This window comes from Falco peregrinus, chromosome 17 (genome assembly GCF_023634155.1).
Source record: "Falco peregrinus isolate bFalPer1 chromosome 17, bFalPer1.pri, whole genome shotgun sequence".
Taxonomy (NCBI): domain Eukaryota; kingdom Metazoa; phylum Chordata; class Aves; order Falconiformes; family Falconidae; genus Falco; species Falco peregrinus.
Window position 1 is genome coordinate 2591496 of NC_073737.1, and position 19594 is coordinate 2611089.

Genomic DNA, 19594 nt, shown 5'->3' on the forward strand with positions numbered 1-19594 from the left:
TTCTGGGGAAGGTCTTCTATTTCGGGAAGAATGTTTTCATTTGGCCTATATTAAGCGCATACATTTCGCAGTCACAAGGCAGGCACAGAGCTGAGCGGGAGCCTCCTTTCCTCCAGCACCAGCAGCTCCGCAGCCTGGCAGATCCCAGATCCCAGCGGTGCTGGCACACACCGCCCAGCCGGTTGCTCACCGGAGCACTGCCTAATGCAATTACCTCCCACATGCATCCCTCCGTTCACACACTTGCTGAGAGGTTGCTGCAACCCACTGCAGAGCTGCTCAGCATCACTTTAAATTCCTAGTTTGAGCTCCAGCATTAAGGACGGACACACATACACCCCCCCACCCACTCCTGGGGACAGGGGAGACCATGCAGCATTGCTGCAAAGACCAACACACGACAGCAGCGTGAAGGAAAAGCATTGAGAAACCCTCAGCTGTGGCTTTTGCTCAAACAGACACACACACACACCCCATGCTCCCCAGGGATGCTGCGTGGGCCGGGTACAGCACTGGGGCTGGGTTACAGAGGGGTCACCCAAGCACTTTCACCTTCCTTCCCTCTTCACCCCCCCCCCCCCTTCTCCCAAGGGCTGCACCCTAGCAAGAAGGCCCATCTCTGCCCCATGCCTTGTGGGTGCCTAATAGTGATTACAGCCCTTTAGGGTTAGAGACGACAACAACAACAAAAAAACCCAAAGCAAAAACAAACACCCATTCCTGGTCCTTGCCATCTCACCAGCTGGGCTGGGTGATGCTCGTGGGAAAGCCCTGGGGCCAGCAGGTTAATGAGCAGCTGGGGATGAGGAAGAAGCGTCCTCAGCTCTGACTCAGGTCAGGCTGAGCCTGGCCCCACCAGCTGCCCCATCAAGGTGTGATGGGCTGGCTCTGCCTGCTGCCCACCCTGCTGCTCCCCAGGCACAGGGACCTACATGGAATTTAGGCTGGCTGAGCAGGGATGCCTATAAATAGCATCGTTTCAGATTCAGCCTGCATGTGGCTCTTCCCTTCAGCCCCCAGTTTATTTTCTCTCTGTCAGTGGCTCTCTGCAGCCCGAGATGAAGAGGAGCCAGGCTGGGCCCTTCGTTAAGTCAGGTGGATAAAAACAGGGAGACAGACTCGTTAGATTGGTCCAAATCCACAATGTTGAAGCACTTATACCAGATTAACCTTTGCATCAAGAGTACCAAATCACACTAAACTGGCTTAACCCTTCCTTAAATGGGTTTAACTGGTCTGCTGCAGGGGGCTCGTCCAGGTTTAATGAGCTCAGCTGAGTCCCAGTAATGGTGCTTTCCCAGGAAGCCCTGAGCCCCGTCACAGCTCCATGCAGGGGGTGGCCCCCAGCCCCTCCCCCATGCTGGAAGGAGGCGAGGGTACTTCCCACAAGTACTCGCCTGGAGCATGGCTACCTTTTCCAGAAGGTTTTTCCAGCTTCCCCCTCCCCAAGCATTCACTCCCAGACCCTTAGCACCCTGGTTCTGCAGGGAACCCCAAGGTGACCCCCTATTTACTGTTCCTGCAGCTACCAGAGCCCTTGCCCTTACACCCCAACAACCAAACAGCTGCAAAACGAGGAAAATGCATGATGCCCCCCCCATCAACACACAGGAAAACAGAACCCTCCCCCTCCCCCCACTGCTTTTCCACCTACCCCTCTTTGCACCACCAGTATCCCCAGTCCCACAGCAGCAGAGGAGCCAGCAGCTGAGGGCAGCCTGCGCCCAGCCAAGTCTGGCAGAGCCCCAGAGCCGGCTCCTCGGCAGGGCTGAGCCCAGCGCTGGCTCAGGGGCTGAGCAGGGGGGAGTTTGCAAAGGTAAGGGCTGACCCTGGCAGCTGGGACACCAGCAAACGCTGCAGTTTGCAGAGATCAGGGCCGTTTGCAGGATGCTGTGAGCTGCAAATCAGGCATTGCTCCAGGCAGGGAACATTTTCCCTGCTCCGTGACCCAGCAAAACAGGAACCCTTTCAGTACCTGCTACAAAATTAGGCATGAAAATGCCCCTCGCTCCCCCTTTCTAGCTCAGTTCGGGCTAGAGCAAATGGCTCTGGTGAGCACATAGCACACGTGGGAGTAAGCCCTGGGTGCCAGCCACACGCAGCAGCACCCGGGGCACGACAGCATCTCCATCAGAAGGTGAGGCAAGACCTGCAGCAGCCAAAACCGCCGTGCATGTGCCGAGCAGCACGTTCCTGCCTGTTATCAGCTAGATCGGTACCTGCAGACAGCATGCTCCAGTCCCTCCAAGAAAAGCAGCCTGAGCAAAGCTGGTTGAAGCCCAGGGCCTCCCCCTGCCTCTTTTTAAGCCTGATGGACACCTGCTGCCCATCAGCTCATTAGCTCCCTCCTTTCCCATTGACTCACCAGCTGGTCCCACTGAATCAGGCCTTTGAACCACCTCTCCTTTCCGTGGCCCGTGGCCATTTCCCTGGTCCTTCGGTTCCCATTGACTCACCGCTGCTCACCCAAAGCTCACCCTCCCCTTTCCATTCCCATCCTGATCACTTCTGATCCCTTTAATTCACCCTGCCCTGGTACCTGCCTGCCTTCTCACCAGCGGCAGCATCCGTGATGGGCCGCGAGGAGCATCCCGCAGGTTGGGCAGCTCGTGGCTCCCAAAAGCACCTTCCAACCCGTGCAGAAGTGGCATTGCCAAGCCCCAAGGCTGCAGGGGCAGTTTGCTTTTCCAGGTGCAAAGGGTTCCCCCCACCCCCCTCCTCACCCTGGCTGGCATCTTCTGCTTTCTTTTCTTCCACAGACCGTGGGAGAAATAGCGAGTGATTTGCAGAATTTAGATGTAATCACTGGCTCAAACATATTCCTTCACACTTCCCATCCATCCCTCCACCCAAGTTCATTTTCTCCAGCTGCAATACATTTAGGAATGAGTCTGAAAGGCTTTGGAGTTGTGGGATTGTCGGGAGCAAGGAGATGTGGGCTCGACGCGTGCCGTGCCGCTGGCACACCCACAGCGAGTGGAAAATTCCTGTCCGTTGAGTACGGATTGTGGTTCAACAGGTTTTAGTCCCAGCCCCTTTATTTGTGTCAGTGCAAAAACTCATCCCTAGGGCATTTGTTTGGATCACATGGGCGAGCATATAAAAATGGGTCCTACCTGTCCCAGGCCAGTTAGCACTTCAGGAAAGCCAAGAGATTTGCTGGACCAGAGGGGAGAGCGGCGGGACGGTGCAGAGCCCGCGTACACAGGTAACTGTGCCAGCTGCCCCGAGCAAAATTATCCCCTATTTTTTCCCCAGGCCTTTGCCAAGGTTGGCCCTGCTAGCAGCAATGGGATATGGCAAGGCTGAAGGCTTTTTCCCCATGCTGGTGAGCTGCGGGGGGCTGGAAAGGGCTGTGAGGGTTGAGGGTTTGGAAATGGGTTGGTGGGCTGCACTGGAGGATGCTCGTGCCACAGGGGTGGCTTTAAATGCGGCTGCAGGCGGTTTCCAGCCCTGTGGGCTGATGCAGGCCCTCCGGAGGTGGTCTCAGCTCCCCGTTCCCTCGTCGCCCCTTCACTCCCCTTTGAGCTGTTGAGAATTGGGCTGTCAGACCCCGACGGGGCTCTGGTGGTGGCAAGCGGGGTTTAGCAAGTGGCCAGTGGCTGGTGTGGGCAAAGAGGAGGGCGCTGGGCAAAGCCACGTGCGAGAGGGCACCAGGTTATGGGGGCGAAGAACCTTCCAGCATGGGATGGATGCCACCCTGCTGTCCCACGAGAACAGAGCTGACAAAACCGGTGGCTCTCCACGGCTGCTGTCTGCTGCTTCAATAAGGGGTGTTGATGTCACCTGGCAAGTAGCTGGGATGTCCATGCAGCCACCACACGCTGCCATGTCTCCTTGCCCACCTGCCCACCCTGCTCGCCCTGCGGACCACCTGGTGGAGCGACAGGCAGCACTGCGCCCCTTCCTTGGGCCAGGAGCCGTTAGGGTGAGGGGTGGGCTGGGGGGCTTGGGTGCTGCTTGGCAAGCAAAGACACGAGGCACGGCCGGGCTCTGCGGTGGGGGAAGGAGCTGATGCTCCCGTTCAGCCACCCACGAGCCTCAGCCCCAGGGGGTCCTGGTCTGCCATCAGTGCTGGCTGCTGGTGGTCTGACACCCCCCGTCCCCTCTTTTCCTGCCTTTCAAACAGCCATCGCTGCCGAGAGACCCAGGCAGCTCCTCTGCTCCCTCCCTCACCCTGCCAGGGGCTCTGGGACCCCAGAAGTTTTCTCCCTGCCCAGCGTTCCTTCTCCCCCTTCCCCTGCTCTCCATCCCTACTGGAGACAGTTGCTTAGAAACAGTCTCCTTGCTCTTTGAGTTTTTTATTTTTTTAATAATTTTTTAACATGGAGCTATGCAGGCCCCCACCAAACCCCCCCAGCCCCTGCCCCATTCCCTGCGCTGGGTGCTGGCTGCAGCAAGACCCAGGGCCAAGAGCCAGGAAGATCGCACTTTCCCCCTTCTTGCTGAGCATCGGTCCCCAAGCTGCAGCAAGCCAGGCAGACACCCACCCCGCACCCATAGCAGCTCCCTGGGTGCAATGTGAGAATTAATTCCTTGGGGGGGGGGGGGGGGGGGGGGTTGCTTGGGGGGTTATTTTTCTCTTCTGATGAAAAGCCCAGGCTCGTTGGCAATGTTATCAGCCTATTTTTCATGCTGCTCTCCACAGCAAGAGAGCCAGGAGAAAAGGGAAACAGAGAAGCCACAGGATGCACAGTTATAAGAGGAACTTTCCCCAAATAGAAGCTTTTCACAGTTTTTTCACGAGGCGTCAGCAGCTCTTAATACTGTATGAAACTGTGAATACTGCATGAAGCAGCCGGCCGGCGGGGAGCCTGTAAATGTTTCAGGCTGCAGCTGCAGCCCTGCCGGGAGCGTGGGGCAGGCCATGCATGCCCAGAACCTGGCTGGGGTGGTGGGAGAAAGCAGCTGGAGGAGCAGCCTTAGCTGCAATTTCCTATCGGCAGGGTTTTCTGCACCAACCAGGGTGGTAAATCCAATGCATCCCAGCTGGAGGGTGCAGAAATCCTGCATGCACGGACTAAGACCTTGAATTTTGCCCTGACCTGGTTTCTAGCTGCAAAAGATCTGTCTGGAGAGCCCCAGATGTTCATTAACTCCACGCTGGGGTAAAGGGAGGGAGGCTTTGCTTGTATAATACGTTGCATTTTACAGGAGCACATGGCTCCTTCTGGGTTTAAATATTTATAAACTGAGTGATGAATGCCTGAAATTCTGCAGCCGTATCGATGGCAGGATGAGTTATCACCCGTGGCATATCAGGTGGCTGTGTTTCAGGGCTGGGAGGTGGGCTCCAGGCGTGTAGCTGGGTCATAGTATGTGTATAGAGTGAATATCCAGAGCACCCCGATCTCCCGGCTCGGAGACAGACCCTGTTGCTCTGGCAGGACAGGGGATGAAAGATGGAGAAATGCTCTTTCTCCTTGTTTTAGAACTTCCCCTCTAGTATCAGCTCTTTCCTGGACTCTCCTTCCCAGTCTGCTCCCCACCAGTGCGGTGGCACATCCCATCGTGCCGTCTCCAGCGGCACAAGGTCCCTTTGTCCCCTGTTCCCCCGTCGCGGTCGGGTTGGGTTTTGCCATTTTTGCAAAGTGCTGGTTGGAGACTTCTCCTTGCCTGCTGGGTCCAAATGGATACTGAGCCCTAAAAACCATTTATCTGAGGTGCCGCGTCCCTCCCTGGCTGCCCGGCGAGGGAAGGCTCAGCTCTCCTGATCCCGCTGATGGGGCCGGGGAGCCCACCTGGATACCTGGGACAGCTGTCCTCAGCAAGGAGACCCCTTGTAACATCACCCAGGAAGAAAAGCTGCAGGTTTTGGGGGTTTTCAGAGCGGCAAAATGGATGGATGGCCCTAACTGCTTTTCCTGGGTGGATCCAGGGAAGGACCCAGCACCATGGTGGGTCTCTGAAACCCACTCCCACTGCCCAGCAGGAGCTCAGGTTGGACTTTGCTCCAGCCTGACATGTGCGTGCACCATTGATCCAGTGATGGGAGAAGGAGGGGAGAGCCCTGCTGCCCTGCCTTGCTCCAGAGCTCGTAGGAGGGGAGTGCTGGCCAAAGCAAACACACCGGTGGGCTGCTGGCCACCCCAGGAACCAGGCACTGCCCAGGGTGCACATGCCCCCAGGAAAGGCTTTTAGCCCAAGGGTAAGGTGCGTGGAGCAGGGGCTATGTACTGGGGGACCCCTTGACCCTGCTGGCCAGCCCTTGGGGCCGAGGGGGGGCTGTCCCTGTGAAACTTAGTGCAGGGGACGGGGCTGTGCATCTCCCCCTCGGCTGCTTCGTCCAGTGAAGGTGGTAGCGTGGGGTGAGCAGACCTGGCAGTGAGGTGTAGGACGGCGGGCAGAGCTGCTCAGTAGACTAGGGACAGCCATCTCCCTGTGCCAGGACACTCCTGGGCCAGCCCAGGTGGCCGTGCAGGACCTGCCATCCCAAAGGCTTTCTGTCCCCAGGGTAGCGGGGGTGACATCGTGCAGGAGCCTGGCGGGGCTTCTAAGACATGAGTCCCTGTTTGGGGTGTTTTCACAGAGCCCTTCTGCCCTCTCCTTACAGCGTCTGCCAAGAGAAAGAGATGGAAACCCAGGGGAAAGGCAGCCCCGCCGGGAAGATGACCGCTATGGCTCACAGCCTGTAAGTACCCTCTGGCCGTGGCACCGGCTCCTCCAGCCTCCCAGCTCTGCCACTTTTCCTCCAGCCACTTTCTCCAGGGACTTTGCTCTTTGCTCCCCTTCGACACGCGCCACGGCGACGCCTCCGGTTCCCCCACGCATCAGGTGGAAAACTCGCAGCAGGGCTTAGGGCAGAGCAAGGCAAAGGCAGGTGCCCCATGGCGGGGGCTGTGGGAACGCGCGTTGGGGCTACCGGAGGGTGTCGGGGTGTCTCCCCACTGCAAATCCACTTTTGGAAGGGTGCTGCCGGCGAGGGATGCATCGCCTTGGTGTGTCGCAGCCCCTGAGCCTTCTGCAAGGTGGATAACGCTGAGCTCAGCTTTATTTGCTGGCTGCTCCAAGGAGCAAAAGGCAAAGGGGTTTGCATCCCTGCATCCATCCCCCCCCCCCCGCAAATCGGGGCAAATGCCTGGGCAGGGAAAGGATGGAAATGCTCCTGGCATTAAATCTCGGAGAGTCAAAAAACTTTATCGAGGAGGGCACGGCTGGAGCAATGTCCATTCATGTCTCCGATACCCGGAGAGTTTCTTCATTTCTTGCTGGGGAGGGGGAGATGGAGGGAGGAGGATGCTGTGGGGTGGTAGTGGCTGCTTGGTGCCAGCGGTGCGAGCTCCCCGGTGTGACCCCCAGCGTTAAGCCGTCGGGTTTGGAGCTCTTTGCCCGGGAGCGAGGGTGATTACGGAGCCGGGCAGATGGGAGCCCTCTGGGACAGGTTCAAGAGGCTTAAATCAGAGAGAGCTGTGGGAGGGGGCAGCAGCCGGCCTATTAACCACAGCCCTGCCGGGGCAGCGGTGCTGAGGGAGGGGAGCTGTCGCCTTGCAGCCATGCCGTGCCGTGCTATGCCGTGCCGTGCTATGCCGTGCCATGCCATGCCATGCTGTGCCATGCCATGCCGTGCCATGCCGTGCCGTGCTGTGCCGTGCCGTGCCAGTCTGTGCCGTGCTATGCCATGCCGTGCCATGCCATGCCATGCCGTGCCATGCTGTGCCGTGCCGTGCTGTGCCATGCCGTGCCGTGTCATGCTGTGCCATGCCGTGCCATGCCATGCCATGCCGTGCCATGCCGTGCTATGCCGTGCCATGCCATGCCGTGCTGTGCCATGCCATGCCGTGCCATGCCGTGCCATGTCATGCTGTGCCATGCTGTGCCGTGCCGTGCCAGTCCGTGCTGTGCTATGCCATGCCGTGCCATGCCATGCCATGCCGTGCCATGCTGTGCCGTGCCGTGCCGTGCCATGCCGTGCCGTGTCATGCCATGCCATGCCGTGCCATGCCGTGCCATGCCGTGCCGTGCTATGCTGTGCCATGCCGTGCCATGCCATGCCGTGCCATGCCATGCCATGCTGTGCCATGCCATGCTGTGCCATGCCATGCCGTGCTGTGCCATGCCATGTCGTGCCGTGCCATGCCGTGCCGTGCCATGCCGTGCTGTGCCATGCCGTGCCATGCTGTGCCATGCCGTGCCATGCCGCGCCATGTCATGCTGTGCCATGCTGTGCCATGCCATGCCATGCCGTGCCATGCCATGCCGTGCCATGCCGTGCCATGTCATGCTGTGCCATGCCATGCTGTGCCATGCCGTGCCATGCCGTGCCATGCCATGCCATGCCATGCTGTGCCATGCCGTGCCGTGCTGTGCCATGCCATTCCATGCCATGCCATGCCGTGCCGTGCCATGCCGCAGTGTGGGCTGGCTGGGGAGCTGTGGGATGCAGCGAGAGCCGCTGAGACTTGTGTTTCTCCTCCCACAGGAGAGGGGCACGGCCACATACTCCGCAGATGCTCCCCAGCCCCTTTCCCTGCCCGGTGCCCTTCCCGGTGCCTCCCGCCACCGGCTCTCTCCCGCCGGGAAAGGCGGTGGGTGTTTGGGCTGCCAGTGACAATTGCGCTTTTGTTTTGCCTGGCAGGGAGGGGGGCAGGCGGGAATTTGGATGCCCAAAGAGCTGCCAGGAACTTTTTCTGCCACAATTAAGCACCTGCTAGAAGAGAGCAAATAAGCCAAATCATGCGGCTGGCAAACAAGCTTTACGTGTTCCTTCCCCGTGATCTACTCCGAGGAGAAGAAAGCTCAGAGCTGCAGCTCGGCTGCTCGCAGCTCCCGTTGCAGGGGGATAAATAACTTCGCCGTGAAGCCGATAGCTTCGCCACCGCCGTGGGCACGGAGGCAGCAGCGGGAGCTGCTTATGCCCGGCTCAAAAGCCAAAAGGCTCCCCCCTCCCCAAATAAGCGCCTCCATCTCCTTCTGCTATGGAGAGAGAGATCCCCGTCCTGCGAGTTAGGTGAGGCGGGGGGCAACGGCAGGGGGCTGGGGGCCGCGCTGGGCGGCGATGCGAAGGCGCGAGGTTGGCGCCGTTTGACGCGGCGTTGCATCAGTGGCGGCCATGGGCCTGAGCCCAGGCAAGATGAGCGGGAGGGGGGGGGGCCGAGCTCAGCGTGGCTCGGTGGAGGCGATGCGGCGGGGGGGGGGCAAGCGGCCCAAAGCCTTGGGGAAGGATGGCGAAGCATCACATGATGCGGATATACGGATATACGGGGTCAGAGCAGCAGGGCCAGCGTGCCGGATGCCTTCCCGGCAGCCCCGCTGCAAAGATGACTCTGAGTTTTTTATGCCCTGGGGTGGCAGAGCTTGGGGGGGCTGGGGGGGGGGGGGGGCTGTGGGGTGAGGAGGGGGCTGCGAGAAGCGTGGCAGGGTTCAAAGGCAGTGCTGTAGTGAGTGGCCTAGGTTTGGAGAGCATGGATGGATGGGTCAGCTCTGCGCCCCCCCCTCACCCCCGGAGAAGCAGCTTTGCAAGGGGCTGGGGGTGTTCTTGGGGGGGTGCTGCGCCTTGTGTGCGGCCGCAGGAGGGGTCTCATCCGGCACAGCCCCATCCTCAGCCGGGCTGTTGGCCTGGCAGCACCACCAGCACCGCACAGGGCCTGGCTGGGACCCTGGGGGCTGGCGGCCCTATGCAGCCCCCATGCAGGGGAGGGGAAAAGTGCTCAGAGGAGGGGGGGCAGAGGGTGCACCCCTTCCCGGTGTGGGGGGAGCAGGGAGGGTGGGCTGCAGTGGGGAGATGGAGGGGAGATGCAGGGGGAAGATGAGGGCTGGATGCAGCACATGATGGAGGGCAGGGGGGGGGTTAGGGGCAGAACAGAGATCCAGCCAGGGCAGGACTGGGGGCGCAGGATGGGGGTCCCCTCATGGCAGCAGGACTGGGGGGGCGGGATGGGGGTCCTCCATGCAGGGCAGGACTGGGAGCAGGACTGGGGGGGCAGGATGGGGGTCCCCCGTGGGGTCAGGACTGAGAGAGCAGGATGGGGGTCCCCCATGAGGGGCGGGGGGGGTGGAGCAGGATGGGGACCCCAGCAAGGGAGGGATGGGGCAGCGTGGGGGTCCCATGCGCGGCAGGATGGGGTCCCCCACCACGCGCCCCGGCCCCGCTGCCCGCCCGCAGCCCCCCCGCGTGTGTTCCCCCCTCCCCCCCCCGTCGCTCTCAGCCAATGGGCGGCGGCGGGGGGGCGGGGGCGGGGCTTCGGCGGGGCCGCTTGTTTTTTGTGAATGGAAGGCGGGGCGGCCCCGACTGCAGCGCGCCGCTCCGCGCAGGGCTCCGCGCAGGGCTCCGCGCAGCGCAGCGCAGCGGGCCGCGGATGCGGAGAGCGGAGCGGCCGAGGTGCCGGCATGGGCCCCCGCGCCCCAGGCCCTGAGCCGCGCAGCGCGGCGCCGAGCCGCGCAGTGCCGAGCCGCGCAACCTGCGCCGTGGCCATGTCCGGAGGGGCGAGCCCGGCCCCGGCCCCTGGGAGCCGCCGCTTCGTCTGTGTTGGTGTAAGTACCGGGGGGGGGACACCCCCCCCTCCGCCTCCCAGCTCCGCTCCGCCTCCGCGCATCCTGCCCCGCGGCCCAGCGACCAGCAGGGGCCCGGCCCCTCCGCGATGCACCCGCTGCCGCCTTGCGCTGGCCCGCACCCCCGGCCTGGGTGCTCCCGGCACCCCCGGCCCCCCTTGCAATGCCCCGCACCCGGCCCCGGTGCAGACCGCACCCCCGGCCCGCCTTGCAATGCTCCGCACCCGGCCTAGGTCCTTCCCAGCCCCCTTGCCATGTCCTGCACCCCCGGCCTGCGTGCTCCGAGCACCCTCGCCCCCCTTGCAATGCTGCACACCGGCTCTGGGTGCTCCTCGGCCCCCCTCGCGATGCCCCGCACCCGGTGCTGGTGCTCCCCGGCCTCCATTGCAATGCCCCGCACCCCGCTGCGGGGACCCCCGCCCCCCCCCCCCCCCCCCTTGCAGTGCCCCGGGGCCGCGGTGCAGCCCCTCTCCCGCCGCAGCCCCCACCCCGCAGCTGCCGCCAGGATCACGACAGATGCCACCTTATCTGGGGGCATTGCCGCCCTTTTGGGGCGCTTCCCGCCCCCCCCACCCCGCTTTGGGGGTTCTCCTCCCCTCTTGAGGTGCGGGATGGAGGATTTTTAGCCTGGGAGTTGCTAAGCGACGGCTCCCGGGGTGATGGTGCGGTTGCCTTGGCAACCAGAGGCTGGGCAGCCTGGAAGGAGCAATTTTGGGGTGCGGGGGGGCACGTGTGATTTGAGGGGGGGGGGCTGCGACGTGCTGGGGGGGCTGCTGGCCAGAGCAGCCCTGCTTCCCAGGAAAGGGCTTTTCCTGGGGGGAACTCCGATGTCTTGGGTTATTTCTTGCTCTCTGGTGGGTTTCAGAGTGCTCCTGGGAGGGAGGCGGTGATGGGGAAGGTGGGGAGGGGGGCTGTGGGGGTGGTGGCATGGTCCTGCTGAAATTGGCCCTGCAAAGAGGCTCTCGGCCCCCTCCTGGGGTGATGTCTTGTGCGTGGGGGGGCTACGAGCCACCCTTGCGGGGCTGCCAGAGCTCCCCAGCACGCTTCTGCTGTATTCGGCGCCTGCATTCTGTGCTTGCTGCTATCCCCCTCTTCCTCTCCTCACCGCAGGCACTGATCCCATTAGGATTTAGCCCTTAATTCCCTGGAGGCACTGGACTTCCTAAGCAGGCTCCCAGCTCCCCCGCGGCCGGCTGGGTGCAGGCCCAGCATCCCGCCCGGGGCAAGCATCCAAACTGCCGACCGCAGTTGTCATCTCCGTGTGCCTTCCCACCACCACCTGAATGAGCTCGGCCAACGTGGGAGCGCGGCTGGCCCAAAAAATAACCGCAGCGAAGCTCCCTGAGCACTGAGAACCCCCCCACCCAGAGATCTCCTGGTCCTACAGAGCAAAGCGAATCCCCGGGAGGAGCAGGGGACCAGGGATGGCGGTGGAGGGGCATGTCCAAGGTGGAAACAAATTTCCAGGGTCTAGTGGGGAAGGAGGCAACCTGCCCCGACTCCTTTTTGCTGTGCAGAGCCCAAGGAGGTTGCTATTCCTGGTTTTCAATGCCCCCAGCAGACAGCACTCCCCGTATCCCAAAGGATGGAGGGGACGTGGCATCTGGTGACAGCTACTCAGGCGAAGTTTTGCCTTGGGACCCGCCGATGGCTAAGCACTGGCACCTAAAAGTGCCCTGGATTTGTGCCACCTGCCTTTGCCTCTGCTTGCCCGCAAGGCTCACGGCTCAATCCTGCACGGTGCTGAGCCCTCTCACGTGCCGTCTTCTCCAGGCTGGAGGAGCCAGGTGTGCTCAGAGAGCTTGCGCACGGGAGGGAGGTGCTAACATTGGAAAGTCCTTGCCAGGCTGCTAGTTTAGGGAAGTGTGTCCGTGGTCCCCGCGTGCAGGGATGGCGTGCAGGGCTCGGTTGCCATCGTTACCGGGTATTTTAGCTCACTGAGCCTTTGCGCTGGTGGTTTATTATAGCAGCTCGGGTGCCAGGAGGGGGTGACAAGGGAGAAAAAAGCTGCAGCTTTGGGAAGTTCAGAGCAATTGGGATGTGGTGGGTTTGTGGGTTTTTTTTTTTTGTCCTTTTCCCCTTCCTTCAATCTTCTCCTCGCTCTTCTCCCTGGAAAGCACATAAATCCCTGCGTTAACGCTGTGATGAGTTAATTCTGGCTGATTTAGAGTCTGGGGCTTTGAAGGGGCAGAGGGTGGTACACCCGGGCATGCCCGCTCGCAGGATGCACGCGCTTCGTATCGGCTTCGCAGCACCCACAGCACCAACCTTCCTCTTGGGAACACTGGGGTCACGCCTGGCCCTGGGAGACTGGTGATGCTGGGAGCCCTCCAAACCCGAGGGCTGATGAGCCTCCTGGAAATGCAACCAGCTTCTCCTTCGCTTCTCTAATATCCCCTCTGGGAACAGGGTGGGAAAAGGGGGGCAGGTCAGTGTCGAGGGACAGAGCTGGCGCTCCCCGGAGCCAGGCAGCCAGAGAGGCTGGCAGTGCCCGGGTGTGCACTGGGTCAGGCGGATCTGGAAGCTTCGCTTGCGAACGCTGGAAAGGGAGAAAGGGGAAAGGAGGAGGGGAGGGGAAAAAAAAAAAAAAAAAAAAAAAAAAGCCAAGCCTCATCTCACATGAACAAGCATGAGCCAGAGCCTGAGAGCCGGGGAGGGAGGAGGGTCGAATCAAACGCAGGGCATGTGTCTGACGCGCGGCAGAGCAATGCACGCTGCCACGGGAATATTAAATTTTAAAGGGGACTGGCGGGGAACGGGAGCCAGCGCGGGGTGGGCAGCTGCCTTCACTCGCTGCCTTCGCTGGGGCTCCCGGCTGCCGCTGGCTGCAGAGCTTCCCCCGTGCTGCGAGGGGCTGCCAGCTCCAAGCATGAGTATCGGCATCATCTTGTCGCTTCATCCCCCTTGGCGTCCCGTCCCACCTGGAGACAGCCCCCCGGCTTGTCCTGGCTCTCTTTCTCTCTTTGCTGACCCCCACCCCCACCCCGCTTCCCCCTGCAGGTCCCAATTAATGGATTCTGACATGGATTATGAGAGGCCAAACGTAGAAACTATCAAGTGCGTCGTGGTCGGGGACAACGCGGTGGGCAAGACCCGACTCATCTGTGCCCGCGCCTGCAACGCCACACTGACCCAGTACCAGCTCCTCGCCACCCACGTGCCCACGGTGTGGGCCATTGACCAGTACCGTGTCTGCCAGGAGGTGAGGGCTGGGGGGGGGGTGCAGAGAGGGATGCTGGGGGGGCTGGGCTCATGGATGCCCCCTGCGAACCCCAGGGAGATGGAGCTGCGCCCTCCCCGCAGCGGGATTGTGAATTGCCCCTCCGTACCCTGCGTGGGGTGGGGGCAGCCCTGCGTTTGCAGGTCCCAAGGACTCGTGAGCTGGATGGTGTTTCTCTTCCCGCAGGTGCTGGAGCGCTCCCGGGATGTGGTAGATGACGTTAGTGTGTCCTTGCGGCTTTGGGACACCTTTGGTGACCACCACAAAGACAGGCGCTTTGCCTATGGCAGGTAGGGGAGGGGCAGAGCCTCAGGCTACCCGGGGCAGGGAGGGAGGGCAGTGCCAAAGCACGGCGGGGTTGGCTCCATCGCTGGACCTTGACCCTCCTTTCCTCGCAGGTCCGACGTTGTGGTTTTGTGCTTCTCCATCGCCAACCCCAACTCCCTGCACCATGTGAAGACCATGTGGTACCCAGAGATCAAGCACTTCTGTCCCCGCGCGCCTGTCATCCTGGTGGGCTGCCAGCTCGACCTGCGCTATGCCGACCTGGAGGCCGTCAATCGGGCACGGCGACCCTTGGCCAGGTGGGACTCTTGTGCCCTAGAGGTGTCCGTGCCTGCCCAACGCTTTCTCCTTATCGTGCATCTGAAGAGGTCTCTTCATTATCTCCCCTCTTTTTCAGGCCAATCAAACCCAACGAGATCCTTCCCCCGGAGAAGGGGAGGGAGGTAGCCAAGGAGCTGGGCATCCCCTACTACGAGACGAGTGTGGTGGCCCAGTTTGGCATCAAGGACGTCTTTGACAATGCCATCCGTGCCGCCCTCATCTCCCGCCGTCACCTACAGTTCTGGAAGTCCCACCTCCGCAACGTACAGCGGCCTCTTCTCCAAGCCCCCTTCCTTCCCCCCAAGCCCCCTCCACCCATCATCATCGTCCCAGACCCCCCTTCCAACAACGAGGAGCGTCCAGCCCACCTCTTGGAGGACCCCCTGTGCGCGGACGTCATCCTGGTGCTGCAAGAGAAGATCAAAATCTACGCACACAAGATCTACCTCTCCACCTCCTCCTCCAAATTTTACGACCTGTTCCTCATGGACCTGAGCGAGGAGGACCAGCAGAGCACCGCGGGGCACGGCTTTGGGGTGGCCGTCACCGCGGCCGCCGAGCGGATGCTGCACCAAGAGGAGAGGCACCACGGGCGGGATTTCCTCCTGCGAGCTGCTAGTTTCGATATCTGCGAGAGCACCGAGGAGGCTGGGTCTGGCCAGCGAAAACCGTGCCTTAGAGCCTCCACCAGTGATGGGATCCTGCGGGGCAACCGCTACGAGAACGGGGAGCACGGGCTGCGGCGGGGAAGGAACCTCTCCTCTTGGAGCCGGGCTTTCACCAGCATCCAGGAGGAGATGGCAGAAGACCCGCTGACCTACAAGTCCAAGCTCATGGTGGTGGTGAAGATGGATGCTTCCATCCAGCCAGGTCCTTTCCGGGCCGTGCTGAAGTACCTGTACACAGGGGAGCTGGATGAGAACGAGCGGGACCTCATGCACATTGCTCACATTGCTGAGCTGCTGGAGGTGTTCGACCTCCGGATGATGGTGGCCAACATCCTCAACAACGAGGCGTTCATGAACCAGGAGATCACCAAAGCCTTCCACGTCCGGAGGACCAACCGGGTGAAGGAATGCCTGGCCAAGGGGACTTTTTCGGGTACGACTCCGGGCCGAGGGGGAGGACCATCTGCAGCACCCCCTCTCCTTTCTGGGGGGCTCGGATGGATGGATGGATGGGGGCTCCGATGGATGGATGCGGGGCTCGCAGCTCCTGGCTTTGCCCCAGGCATGTGCAGGGTGGCTGTGCTGTGGATCAGCAGGCACTCGCTCGCTTTCCTTGGGCTTTTTGGTCACACTTTGTGAGTTTCTGGGATTTTTATAGCTGCCTTTTTTTTTTTTTTTTTTCTTCCCCCTAGAAAGTGTGAGTGTAATGGCCCTTCCCCTGGGTTCCCTGCTCCCCAGCTCGCCTGACAGCTCTGTTTATTTACGGGAGAGCAGCAAAGGCGACTTCCTTCCCTCCCAGGCCCAGATTTCCCCTGGGTCATCTGATTTACGAGGAGCAATGTGCCCTTGGTAGGACTTCCCCAGCTTTCCACCCAGCACCACGTGCCACCAGCTTGTGCTGCAGCGCTGCGGGGTGACATCCCGGGGGGGTGTGTGTGCACGTCCCAGCCTCCCTCCAGCTGGATTTGGTTCATGAGGACGGACCTTGATGTGGTCAAGCTGTCACTGCCGGGGGACAGATGTGTGCTGGCCCATGGCACGCCACCAGGAGAAGCTGTGGTCCAGGGTGGAGAGCAGAGCGGGGCAGCAGGAGACCCCCAGCGTCCTTCTCAGCTCTCCCAATGACTCAAACTTGGGCGAGATGTTTGGTTCCTGAGTTTTCCCCTTTGCTTTCAAGTGTGTCGTGATGTGCCTCAGGGAAAATCCCCCGGAAGAAGCGGAGCCCCACCAGGGCTCTTCCCTGAGCTCCTCTGAGCTGGTGGGGGATGCAGGAAAAAAAAAAAAAAAAAAAGGAATCTTTAGGAAAAAATATAGGATGTGCTAGGCTCTGTCCCCTTTTCGCTGCTGTCCCCAGTGCCAGGCACTTTGTGGCTGAGCCCTGGGTGCTTGGGGATGGTCCCAGTAGCATCCCTCTGCTTGTCCCCAGATGTCACCTTCGTGCTGGATGATGGTGCTATCAGTGCCCACAAGCCCTTGCTCATCTCCAGCTGCGACTGGATGGCCGCAATGTTCGGCGGCCCCTTCGTGGAGAGCTCCACCAACGAGGTAAGGAGGGTTTGTCCCGGGAGGGTGGGACAGCTGGGGACACGGGCGCAGGGTGACAGCCAGTGTGTGTCTTGCAGGTGGCACTTCCTTACACCAGCAAGAGCTGCATGCGGGCGGTGCTGGAGTACCTCTACACCGGGCAGTTCAGCTCCAGCCCCGACCTCGACGACATGAAGCTCATCATCCTCGCCAACCGCCTCTGCCTGCCGCACTTGGTGGCCCTCACCGGTGAGTCGAGGTGGCTGCAGCAGGACAGTGTCCCTCGCTGTCACCCTGTCCCAGCTGCCCGGTAACCCCCTGTGTCCCCCACAGAGCAGTACACCGTCACCGGCCTGATGGAGGCGGCCCAGATGATGGTGGACATCGATGGGGATGTGCTCGTGTTCCTGGAGCTGGCTCAGGTGGGACAGCACGCCGTGCCGGCGGGGCTGGCGGTGCGCGAGGTGCTGGGTGGTGCCACGCAGGGGGGTCTGGCAGCTCGGGGGGGTGATGCTGTCCTGGCAGAGAGGACAACCAGGTCTGCTCTTGGATGTCCGTGGAGGCGTGGGGTGAATCCCTCTGGCTTCCCCAGTGGTCCGTGCCGTGGGGGCTCTGACGTGGGCTCCATCTCTTCCAGTTCCACTGCGCCTACCAGCTCGCCGACTGGTGCCTCCATCACATCTGCACCAACTACAACAACGTCTGCCGCAAGTTCCCCCGGGACATGAAGGCCATGTCGGGAGGTGAGCCGGGGCCGGGGCGGGATGACGGGTGTCCTGGCGGTCCTGGCACTGCCCTCACCCCTGGTGTCCCTGCAGAGAACCAGGAGTACTTCGAGAAGCACCGCTGGCCGCCGGTGTGGTACCTGAAGGAGGAGGATCACTACCAGCGGGCGAAGAAGGAGCGGGAGAAGGAAGACTACCTCCACCTCAAACGGCAGCCCAAGAGGCGGTGGCTCTTCTGGAACGCCTCCACCTCCCCTTCCTCCTCTCCTTCATCGTCGGCAGCCACAGCCTCCTCTTCCTCCTCCTCCTCCTCCTCGGCTGTGGTTTGAAAGCCCGTCCTTGCCCTGGCTCCAGCATCCCTGGGAGGAGACGGGGAGGAGGAGGAGGAGGAGGAAGAGTGGGGTGACCTGCCCCAGCGCCAAGTGTGGAGCGGACGCCACCGGCCAAAGCCCCAGAGGAGACGGGGGTAGCGGGGGCTTGTCCCTGCGGAGGGGCTCGGGGCCGGGCGCCAGCCCCCGGCGCTCCTGGAGCCCTGCTCTCCCCGCGCCGCAGCTGCCAGCACGCTGCAGGACTGGCAGAGACCGAGCAGCAGGAGAAACTCATGTTTACAGGAGCACGAGGGCTGTGTTGTGGTTTTATTTTGGTTTCGTTTTGGTTTTTTGGTTTTGTTTTCGTTTGGACATCAGCTGCATGAGGAAGAAGAAGAAACCCATCCAGCTTCCACTTGAATTTGTAAGCAGAAGCTGCGGGATGTGGTTGGTTTGTCTGATGGCACGTTGTCACCCTGGGCAGCCGGAGCCGCTGTGGGGGTCCTGCCACCCCCTTCGACTTGCAGCAGGGTTAGGCATGGTGCAGGGGACCCCGGTCCCCAGACGCCTCCAGGCACTGCAGCATCCTTCCTTCTACTCACAAGTGGGGTCTGTCCTAATTTGGGGAGCAGGAGGGGGCAGGAGCCCTCTCCTCCCTGCCTCTTAATTTCTCTTTTATTTAAGAAGAAAACTTAAAGCAAAAAAAACTCCAACACCCAATCATCCCAAACCCACCCGCCCACCCCAACTTGCCACACCAGAAACCAACCCCAGGCTCTTGGCTTGGGATTTTAGCCTGGAAGGCTCCATTGTAATAAATGGTATTTTAAAAGCCCGGCGTGGTCCCTGTGTGTTTGGGAGGAAGTGGCTGGACATGGGGCATCCTTGTGCCCTGCTTGGGGTGACGCCAGCACCCCCCCGCCTCCAGCGCTCCTGGGGCGTACAGGGACAGTGAAGCGTTGCAGGATCCAGCCATCAAAACACCTTGTACGAGGCGGGGTGGCTTTACCGTCAGACTAACTTTGCATGTCCCACCTGTGTCCTTGTAGGTGCACAAACCCAGCGGGTCCCAGCAGGAGGAGGCAGCATGGCCCCAGGGCTTTGCAGGACTGCCAGGCAGGGCAGGAGAGCAGGAGGGACCCAAACCTCTGCTCACCCTCCCCAGCCGGGAAGGGGGACGCTCCTTTGAGCCCACCCCTGGCAGAGGCTGCCGCTGGAGCGAGCACGCAGAGGTGCTCCCAGCAGGGATGCTCCCGCTGGCATCCCCTCCCGCTCCGCATTGCTCCTCTTCCCGGCTGGCCTCAGTACAGCACCTTGGAGTCACTCCTCTCGCATGCTCATCCTCAGCCACAGATGCAGGAGCGAGGTTGCAGCTCCAGCGAGCTTACACTCGGTGTTTTCACACTTTGCAGCACCAGCGAGCAGGTAGGACGACAAGTTTCTTTCTCTTTCAAATCCGGGCGCTCGCCGTTGCTTCTGAGTCCTGTTTGCCTTTCCCAGGCCAGGACCCGAGCCCCTGTGTCCCGGCACTAAATCCTGCATGTGCCTGGCTCTGCAGGAGCTCCCTGCCCAGGTTTGCATGCTTGGGAGGCACGCTGAGCCTGCCCGGGACGGGAGCTCGGCACAAAGCCTCCTGGCAGGTCACCGAGAGCTCCTGCTTTTAGCACTTGCGCCAGACCTGCATTATCGATAAAACCCAACTGCAGTGCGAAGGCTGGCGGGCAGCTCAGGGGGGATTTCTGGGGCGAGCAGAGCCCTTTTGCTCACTAAGCACTGCATGGATTTGCAACACAGCTATTGCAACACACAGAGCCCTGGCTGGGTGTAGCCGGAGCAGGGAGCACCGCAGCCCCCCGGCAGCGACAGCTCCGTCACAGGGGGGGGTCCAGCGGCATCATTTGGCCCCAGGGTTCCAGCCCCTGCACGCTCGAGAAACTGAGATTTCAGCCTCCGACTTTTGCAGGCAACTGAAGAGCACGGGACTCATGGCGCAGGAGCAAAGGCAGAGCCCAGGTTTGCTGCTGGGGACTTTCCCTGGCAGAAGCATCGCTGGTG

The 19594-nt window shown here is 61.3% G+C and overlaps 2 protein-coding genes across 10 annotated transcripts in view; one reads left to right on the top strand and one right to left on the bottom strand.

Annotated features, from left to right (window-relative positions):
• The window catches only part of PEBP4 (phosphatidylethanolamine binding protein 4), a 79987-nt gene extending 77121 nt beyond the window's left edge, over nt 1-2866 (bottom strand). The window contains exon 1 of one of the 7 annotated variants that reach the window (XM_027782239.2): nt 2724-2866. In XM_027782239.2, coding sequence (XP_027638040.2) covers nt 2724-2818 — 95 coding nt within the window. In that variant the 5' untranslated portion in view covers nt 2819-2866. Of the gene's footprint in view, nt 1-1654; nt 1806-1828; nt 1916-2539; nt 2683-2723 lie in introns of those variants that run through there. The other 6 variants (XM_027782237.2, XM_055820411.1, XM_055820414.1 and 3 more) reach the window with 6 other exon arrangements.
• Nucleotides 2867-3112: 246 nt separating this feature from the next.
• On the top strand, nt 3113-18374 carry RHOBTB2 (Rho related BTB domain containing 2). Of its 3 annotated transcripts, XM_027782236.2 has the most exons (11): nt 3113-3208; nt 6554-6631; nt 13489-13690; nt 13895-13998; nt 14107-14292; nt 14391-15415; nt 16409-16527; nt 16605-16755; nt 16840-16928; nt 17144-17249; nt 17325-18374. In XM_027782236.2, the coding sequence occupies exons 2-11, from the start codon at nt 6573-6575 to the stop codon at nt 17558-17560; spliced, it is 2277 nt and encodes a 758-aa protein (XP_027638037.2). In that variant the 5' UTR covers nt 3113-3208; nt 6554-6572; the 3' UTR covers nt 17561-18374. The 3 variants fall into 3 exon arrangements, with proteins under 3 accessions (XP_027638037.2, XP_013152174.2, XP_055676265.1); XM_013296720.3 differs by lacking the exons at nt 3113-3208; nt 6554-6631 and adding an exon at nt 8664-8947; XM_055820290.1 differs by lacking the exons at nt 3113-3208; nt 6554-6631 and adding an exon at nt 10179-10470.
• Nucleotides 18375-19594: the final 1220 nt, after the last annotated feature.

What these genes read in the sequence shown, in the direction of transcription:
- RHOBTB2 (XM_027782236.2), top strand. Translation starts at nt 6,573, where the DNA reads ATGGAAACCCAGGGGAAAGGCAGCCCCGCCGGGAAGATGACCGCTATG. An exon ending in AGTACCGTGTCTGCCAGGAG is followed by an intron (nt 13,691 to 13,894) that starts GTGAGGGCTGGG and finishes CTCTTCCCGCAG; the next exon opens with GTGCTGGAGCGCTCCCGGGA. An exon ending in GGCCAAGGGGACTTTTTCGG is followed by an intron (nt 15,416 to 16,408) that starts GTACGACTCCGG and finishes GCTTGTCCCCAG; the next exon opens with ATGTCACCTTCGTGCTGGAT.